This window comes from Dendrobium catenatum, unplaced genomic scaffold (genome assembly GCF_001605985.2).
Source record: "Dendrobium catenatum unplaced genomic scaffold, ASM160598v2 fragScaff_scaffold_989, whole genome shotgun sequence".
NCBI lineage: Eukaryota > Viridiplantae > Streptophyta > Magnoliopsida > Asparagales > Orchidaceae > Dendrobium > Dendrobium catenatum.
In genome coordinates, this window is record NW_021319451.1 from 3,051,497 (window position 1) to 3,061,066 (window position 9,570).

The window sequence follows — 9,570 nt, forward strand, 5'->3', positions numbered from 1 at the left end:
CCTATCTTGACTAAGATTTTTTATCTTAGTCATTTGAGGTTTATGTTTCATATAGTCTAGAGAATACACAATGGTTAGTGATTTATTCTAGATTATTCATTCTTCCCATAACCTAGACCCACTATCCACCCCTCTACTAACCCATATCATTTCCACACATTCAAATTAATTTATCTTATTGATCAAAACTATTCTTATCATATTAGCTTCTTTATTTGACAAGACTTTATCGTCGAAGATCTACTTGTGTTGCGTGGGGTTCGAACCCCGCCCACTTCAAACAACTCATCCAATGTGCTAACATGCATCTTACATTTATTCGATCTTCTCCGGTTTTATACTTAAATTGTTCTTATATATATATATATATATATTATGCTATTTAAACATAATAATTAATTAATTAAAAATTTTATAATATTTAGTTTTAATTAATTTATTTAAACCAAGAAGAAATTTGTTATTAAAGACTTTTTTTTTTATTCTATGTTTAACAATATTAGTTTAATTCTTTTTTTTAAAATGAAATAATTAATTAAAGTTGATAATAAACATTTTACATAAAAAAATTCAAATTTCGTTCGAAATCCGCCTGAAATTCCGTCAGAAAATCCATTGAAAATCCTATAGAAATATTCCGTCAGAAATCAATAAATATTTCCTTAACGAATTTATTTTTTGTCGGAAAATCCATCAGAAATTAACTTTTTCATATATAGTAATCGACATAATTATCCAAACACGCTTCTTGAGAATCATAAGACATAAAATCAAATAAAAATATGTACTTGTGACACTATAGGAAAACAGATCATTTCCGAGCGAAAAGTAAATTCCTCAACAAATTCTGGCAGATTTCCCGGCAAAAAATTTTCGTGAATTTCTTGACATATTTTTTTGACTTAGCTTTCCAGACATATTTTTTTTCCGAGGAAAAATTTCAGCAGATTTTCTGACGGAATTAAAATAAGGTTATTTTTTAATACTTATTGTCAAATTAAATTATTTAAATTAAATTATTTATAAAAATACTTAAATCATTGAATTTAATAACTAAATTATAATAAATAAAATAAATTATAGTTTAATTAATTTAATAACAAATAAACTAAATGATTTAAATTAAAAATTAAATTATAAATAAATTTTTATAATTTTTTTATTATCTTAAATTAAGTTAAATAATTTTAATAAATTTATTGTTAAATTAAATAAATAATTTAATAATTCATTGTAAAATTATTTATATTTTTTATCTTTAAAAAAAAAAAAAATTACTTTTAAAATAATTATTAGTTTGAATATTTATAAGTTATAACTTAAATAAAATAAAGTATATGATTTAGCAGTTTTTCTTTAATGTCTAAATGGAAGATGGTGCAGAAGTCTTGCGTCGCGTAGAAGGCGGTAGGGTTTGAACCCCGCCATAAGGCTGTTTTCTATGAGTGCTGGGGCGGAGCGGTTGGGCTGTCTACGCGGGCTTTGCGGACGTGCCTGGGCTGGCGGGCCCTATGCTGGTGGTTGGGCTGGGGCAGAGCGAAAATGGGAGCAGCGCGCGGGCAGCCCGGTCGGGTGCTTTGGATTTGTTTTTAATTTTTTTTAATTATTCTTGACCTTCTGGCGCAAAAAAAAATGCGTCGAAAATATTTTCGACGAATTATTTTGAGCCGCAAGGCCTTTTCCGACGTGCATTTTACCGATGAAATTATTTACGTCGGAAATGGAATCCACTAAAAACACTAATTTCCAACAGATTTTGACCATTTTTCCAGCAAAAATAGCCGCCGGAAAATGACATCTTTCATGTAGTGTGAGTTGCAAACTACTCCTATATGAAGGGGTGGGAAAAAAAAGAAATAATATAAAAACAACACATTTTATCAGAGCATGTAGTAACTTAGAGGAAATTAGTGTCCTATCAAAGTGAGAAACTTAGCTAATGTCTTATATATCAAAGTCCTTTCCACCAACACAGCCCAATAATTACCGGACGCATCTTTGAGATCTTTATCTTTCTCTCTGTAGAGCTTTTTAAGATAGAGAAGCTCTAGGATGGCTAGAGGGGGTGGCCTTAGGTCACCTCCTCCAAATGGGGGAAGAGGCATAGTAGGCGGGACTATCGACAAAAAAACTATTGCCGCCTGATCGCACCCATCTACGATGAGGAGGTAGAGAATTCTAAGTCCCATTCCCCTCCTAAGGCTCAGGATCCTGTTTCTAGGGAATCTTGGAATGAGGTGGTGGCGAAATCTCAAGCCATTATCCGACGAGGTAAGGATGAGGTGGGCAAGCAGATGCAGCTTCCTTTCTCGCAAGGTCAGACTAACCTTGTCAATTAACAAGATGTTAGGATCAAGCCCATCTCTATGGATTCCGTTGGCTCACAAGAAGAGATTCCTAGCCCGTTCATCCTTAAGGTCACGAACCAGCCCAGCCCGATCAGTCCACGCAAGGTGCGATCCCTTTGCTTGATGTGGATGCTCAGCTCACCCAGCCCAACCATTCTATGGTTGCGGTTGCTCCGAGCGAATGCAGCTCCGGTGGCAAATCAGCCGAGTCCGAATACGAGATGGAGGAGCCGGATGCTGTCTCTGATCCGAATTCCAAAATGGAAGATGATCAGCACATTGAGGATTAGTCGGATGATTCAATGAGGTTGGCTAGGCAACCCGATCCTCCTCCTAGTTGCTCCGCTCCCTCCCCGCAAGCTGGGACGACTGGCTGCACGCTGTTGGCTCATATTAAGGATATGTTTGTAGAGAAATCAGCCATATGCAGGCGTATAAATCCCGTGTAGCCCTCCCCCAATCAACATTTTGCTAATGGAATGCACCCTCCAAGTGTTTGTGTTAATGTCGCCGAGTGCCCTGAATCTACGTACTAGCTCTATTGGCCAGCCCACAGAAGCTCCTTCGTTGCATCCTAGAGGATTGCAGTCAGGCCCCTTCGCTTAGAACAAGGTCCAATTCGTCAAGTTGGATAAAATGCCAAGTGAAAGCTTCTTAGCCAAGGATGGTATGTCCATGGAGCCGGAAGTTGAAGTTGTGCACGAAAATATTGCCAAATTGAATAGAGCATTGGTGGCTAAACTCATGGGAAGGAGGGGTGCATGTCCCTTCCTTCTTGGCGAGCTCAAATATAGGTGGTATCATTTTGGAGAATTCAATATTATTACTATAGCTTCAAACTCTTTTATATGTATTTTCCAAAGCATAGAGGATAGGGATGCAGTGCTCATGAGTGGGCCGTGGATCATAGCAGGGAACATCATTGGTATGAACAAGTGGTCTCCTACCTCTTCTCCCAATTCTCTTCATGGACTCCCATTTAGATACGTCTTCCACAGCTCCCTCTCGTGTACTGGGATAAGAACAACATTACTCGACTTGCCAATATGCTCGGAGAACCTTTGTGGATAGACTCACATACGAGTGCTTAGGAAAGATCATCCTATATATGCAAGGATTTGTGTTAGGATTGATCTCTCTCTCAAAAGCTTCAAGCTGGGGTTTGGATCAATGGGCTCAATGGACGATTTTTTCAAATAGTCGAATATGAAGGGCTTACAAACTTTTGCTTCGACTGTGGTCTAATTAATTGGGCATGCCAATGGTGCTTTACTTTCCAAGGCTCTATCCCATGCTCCTCAATCCCCCCCAATGCAGTCGTCGCCGCCAACCAAAGTGCACGCCACAACCGAGAATGCTTCCCAAGCACCCTCCCCTCCTCTGGAGCCGAAGCATATTGTTGTTGAAGAGCCATCTCTTAATGAGAATAAAGAAGAATCCTCCCTTGGAGCTTGGAAGCTAGTCACCCAGAGAAGGGAGGGAAAATCAAGGGCTCCTAAAGATCAAGGCACTTGTCCACCAGCCGATCCCCCTATCCTTTTTGCAGCCGAGAAGTTACAACAAATGGAAGATATTTCTAATAGGATTGTGAACTTTTGCAAGGAACAAAGAAGAGTTTTCAAGTCTCGCTTGGACAAAGAGCTCCTCTGACTTGGGCCTTTATGGGCTTTGGTCACCTCCCCTAAGAGGATGAAGAAGATTTCAACAGTTTTCACAGGCTGGGATTTGGGCCCCTCAAGTGTTGAATGAGTGATCTCTTGTCATTGGTTTGTATTAGGTTTTTTTCGTAATGCAAACCAATGAAAGGGTCCTCCTCATTTGAGGGTTTTGTTTTTCTTTTGTTTCTGTTTGCGGCTTGATTTGGGGTGTTTTTCAAGAGTATATCCCTTCCCCTTTTGCCTTTGTGAAGTGGAAGTTTATCCCCCTCAAATTTGTTTCTCTCCGTGTAACTTTCTTCTCACTTCAATATAACTGTGTTTGTTGAAAAAAAAAAAAAACTGGGCGCATCTTTTAACTCCAGAATTTCTTCCACGACATAACCAGTAATTAAGAAACTGGTCACCTTGCAAACCACCATGGAGTTCCAGAATCTCTGAATTGAACCTGCATTGCTCCGTTGTTTATCGACTTGTGACATTGATGGAGGAGGAGGAGCGAATGGATTCTCCATGCCAAGCATCAAAAACATCATTTCCATGCAGTCACATCTTAGCTCTAAGGCTTCATTTGGGACGGCTTTTTTGTTTTTTATTAAAGCAGCTTTTTAATATAAAATTTAAATTTTTTCTACTAAAAAATTGCTTTAAGAAGTAGCAAAAAAGCCATCCCAAACGAAGCCTAAATTTGATATGTAAATGCAGCCATTTGCTTTGTTGATGATTTCATTTGCTGCCATTGAAGCTACGGGACGTCGATCGCCATGGAGGCATGGTAGGATCATAAGGCTCTCATACTAAATGTTGCAATTATGTATGAAAAGATATAGGATAGCGAGTCGAAATGGAAACTCAAGATGTGAATGCTAGTTGTATCTAAGAAGTCATGGTCTTGATCGGTTTAATAAATGGATTTGAGCTTGATTTGTAGGCAACTCGGATGACTTGAATATGACACCCAGATGACTTGAATATGGCAACATAACTCATTTTAATAAAAAAATTATAACTTATAAACTATAAATTTTAGATTGATTGATTAAAAAAAGAAGAGTATACCAACAAGCAAAATAATATAAGAAGAAAAATTAAATTGGTTTTTTTGGATTAAAATCGAGTTTGCTAGTCAACCAAACTCAACTTATCAATTAAATGAGTCTAAATTTCTGACCCAAACCTGGCCCACATATTAAATGTGCCAACTTGAACATTTATTTTTTCATATTGAGTCAAGTTGATCAGACTATTTATTAACAAACCGAATATACAAGAACTTTCAATACAAATATGCGACACATGAACTACTTTAATATGCTTGATGAATAGGTCTATAGAGTTGGCCTGATAAATAGGGTCGAGCTTAAGTCTGACCCAAAATTAAGTTGACCTAATTCCAATCAAGCTAAAAACTTGTCCCGTTTAATAAATAGATAAAAAAGTGAATCTAAATTCATTCCACTGGCAACTTAAATGATCTGAATCACACTTGAAAGTCTATTTTGATAAAAAAATCATAACTTAATTTTCAACAGTATAATTTATTCTAATTGATAAAAAAAATAAAAAATTCATACTAAAGTAGAAAAATTAAAAAAAAAACTATTAAATGAATCATTTTCGGATCAAATCTTATTCAATAATCAACTTCATTTATTCAGCTGATTTGTCTATTACTGAACTGAGTCTTTTTTTTTTAAACCCACAGAGGGGCCTATGCGTTAATATTAAAAAATGGTTACAAGGTCTTTAAAAAGAACCTCCATCTTGCTACAAGAAAAATCAAAATAAACCCTAAGAGCCGGTGGATCCTTTTTCTAAGATTACAAAAAGAACATAAATAAAAGCACGGGCTGCAAGTAGATAGCACCCAAAAAAGGAAGACCAGATCAATACCTTTCAACACAATCTTCCTGCAAAAAAATAATAAAAAATTGATGGCCTCTGAGAACTACAAATAGAGAAAACCTTGCAATCCTTGAAGCTCCATAGCATTGACGTGAAAGTTTTCCTGCAAGGATCACTCCAAAAAGAAATGTTATAGTAGTATAAAATACAAAATTTTGACCAAAGAATACTGAAACTATTGCATGTCACCGTAAACCGAAAAAAACCCCTTCAGGTTACTCCAAGCATACTTAATAAAGGAATTGCCCCAAACAAAGTAGTTGATCTCCTGATAGAAGTTCTCCCTCATGACCCCATTAAATCTTTTTGTTAACCCACAAATACTCAAGTCATATATAAACTTAATGGAAACCAACCCAAACATAAATACAACACTACAGATATAAGAAAGGCAACCGAAAGCGGGCCACAATAAGCCGCCAAACAAACTCACCCTCGTAACTAACCACACCAGCAAATGAAAAGAAATGGTAGTACAACCCAGAACACAATGGCAAAAACAAAGCAGATTTCAGGACAAGCTAACATGAAACAAATTGACCCCAATATGATAGGCATTCATTCTCTTAGTAAACCCAGAATTACTGACACCATAGAATGGTAGCCACCCAGATTAAATCAGTAGCACCGAAATGGGTGATATCCATAAAAAACAACTCCAAAGGAAACAAAATATTAGGTATACAAAACTGTAGCGTATAAGAAAGCCACCCCAACACAGGCCACAGAAACCTTCAAATCAACATGACTCTTGTAACATACCACAACATCAAATGAAAAATACTAGTAGCTCCGCCCAGCACACAATAGCAAAACAGAGCAGTTTACAGGAGAAGCTGAAAAACAAAAAAGCACAACCATAGTAGTTAATCATGACGAATATAAGGAAGCTCATTCTTATCAAGAGTAATCATGCCTCTAATAAGAGGAGGAAGATTATTGAGCGGCATTTCCTGGAAAGTATCACTTTCGGAATCATATTTAGCCAACCAGTCCGCACACGCTTTTCCTTCACGATAAATATGGGAAATATATATTATAAGTGATCATAGAAAGAGCCATTTTAATTTTCCTGATAATATAAAAATCTCGCGGCACGAATCGCATCCAGTTTACCAAAAAAAACTTGAAAGTTTCAGTTTACGGAAAAAGGCACGAATCACATCCAGATTCGGATGACGAATACCAAACTTACCAATTAGCGTAAAACGAAAGGAGGAAGCAAGTTTTAACACTTCATCATCATATAACAAAACAACCAGCACACCGTTAAAGACAGTCTGAGTAAGAGAAGGTAGGGTATCACCTGCTGATCCAGCAAGAACATCCTTAAAGGATCACAATTTAGAAGGAGAAAGACCATCGGAGTCTAAGTTGAAAAAACCTTTGTTCGGATCTTGATTATGGGAGGCGACCTTTCCCCAAGGCGTAAATGAGGAAGTCACCGCCATCGCAAAGAGGCCCTAAGAGGGCCGAAAGTAACGCGAACACCAATAGAAGTAAGAGAGCAAACTAACACAAAAAATTCCCCCAGAGAAAGCACGAGGAGATAGGGAGCAGGCAAAACCCTAGAATCGCCTGAGCGGCGCTAGGGCGAGAGCTTCTGAGTGCGATGAAAAAACTGAGCTTACTGAACTGAGTCTTAAGTTCAAATAGTAGACAAAAAATAACATTCTATCTTTTAATAATTTGCCAAGAATTCGCTATTCTATTTTTGTCTTTATATCTGCGAAACTCTACAATATTGACGTTAATTATTATTTTTTTATATATTAGGCCAGTCTATAAGCTGGGCTTGAATCCATCAAAACAAAGAAAATTTTTACGTGCAGTTATTCAGACTCTAATCATATGAAGACATGATTTTTTTTCTCTCTTATACATAAGATGTCTATAAGCTTGGTTTTTTGAATGCCGAACGCAAAATGTCGAATGCCATCCAGAGACCAATCGGAATGCGCCACGTCACCCCTGCTCGGTACCGCTCTCGATACTTCTGACGTGAAGCATTCTGATTGGTCTCCAGACGATGAACTACATTCGGCGTCCGCATAGAATAATTTTTTCGTACTAATCAAGCTCATGAGATCTTTTCCAACAACGTACATCTTTATTCATAACAGTTACAATCGATCGATCTCTCTTATTCAATAACACCAAAAGCAGCTTGCATGCTACACAACCTGCAGCCATGCACTAGAAATATAAAAAGATGAGGTAAGAGACGAAGAACAATAACGCTTAACACAAAGATCGATCAGCAATAAGCTCTGATATCATAAAATTACTGTGCAATGATTCTAATCTTCATATTCCTAACTTTACAGTGATCGGCGATGCCGCATATGAAGTAGTGAGTGCCTCTTACGAGCTTGATATGGTCATCACCACTGTCGAAAGTTAAACCATTATCCGTTTTGCAGTTGGCATAGCCATTTGCGTCCACCTTCACCACAGTGTGATTCCCCTTTTGGTACTTGAATTCTGACATATGCAGATTTGTTTAAGAAATATTTAATTTGTTCTGTAGATGTTAGAAAATATTGATCGAATTAATACGGATAAGAGAGTTGGCTGACCGAGGATGTTGCCGGAGTGGAAGGTCTTGCCGTTGGGCCAGTTGTTGACGTCGAAATCCCAACCTTGGCCGTCACCGACAATGAATGGCTCCGACTTGACGAGCTTGCCGTTAAGAAGCAGAAGAGCGAGCATCACAAGGCCAATGGCCAGACTTGCTTGCGTTGCACTGCCTTTTCCCTTAGCCATGGCCACTTAAAGCTACAGAAGAGAGGAAGAATGAGATCTAGAGAGAGAGAGAGAGAGAGAGAGAGAGAGAGAGAGAGAGAGAGAGAGAGAGAGATTTTGAGAGGAGAAGCTTCAAGTTGAAGGAGAAGACATGAAGGATTGGTTTTATAGGCTTAATTTAGTTTTTTTTTTTTTTTACTAAATGCGTTTGACTAATTAAATATCGGAAAGATAAGGGTATGTACTGTTTCCTGAATGTGTATTAAATATTAATTTTTGTTTTGATAAAGGTATTTTAAAAATATGTTAAAAAGTTCTCGTGTTATTTTCAAATTTTATAAAATAAGCTACCTTATTTCCAACAAATCGTTTCATTGTGACAATTTCAATGAGCCCCAAATAATATACTAAATGCGTTTGACTAATTAAATATCGGAAAGATAAGGGTATGTACTGTTTCCTGAATGTGTATTAAATGTTAATTTTTGTTTTGATAAAGGCATTTTAAAAATAAGTTAAAAAGTTCTCATGTGTTATTTTCAAAATTTATAAAATAAGCTACCTTATTTCCAACAAATCGTTTCATTGTGACAATTTCAATGAGCCCCAAATAATACGAGTTAATGTGGAAAATGTCCATAATCTATTCAAATCCCTTGATTCAATTCAATTTAGTCAATTGAAGAGTTTAAGACCTATTGGGATAAAAATAATTTATGTAGAATTATTCAAATGATTGAAAAGAAAAAAAAAATTCAAGTGATCAACATAACTAAAATTAGACCATTTCCATCTATTTAACCTGGGTCAGCTCCGGGTTCGATCCAAACCCAACCCGAAACCCGATTTTGACACCTCTAACTACTAACATCTACCAATGGTAGAGGATACGCAGTGAAGTGCAAATGTCTATAAAG

The 9,570-nt window shown here is 36.9% G+C and overlaps 1 protein-coding gene across 1 annotated transcript; it reads right to left on the bottom strand.

Moving 5' to 3' along the window:
- Window positions 1–8,051: 8,051 nt before the first annotated feature.
- On the bottom strand, window positions 8,052–8,674 carry LOC110101019 (chemocyanin-like). The gene is made up of 3 exons (XM_020828785.1): window positions 8,488–8,674; window positions 8,197–8,392; window positions 8,052–8,091 (listed from the first exon to the last, which is right to left on the bottom strand). Exons 1-3 carry the CDS (start codon window positions 8,672–8,674, stop codon window positions 8,052–8,054), a joined length of 423 nt encoding a protein of 140 aa, XP_020684444.1.
- Window positions 8,675–9,570: the final 896 nt, after the last annotated feature.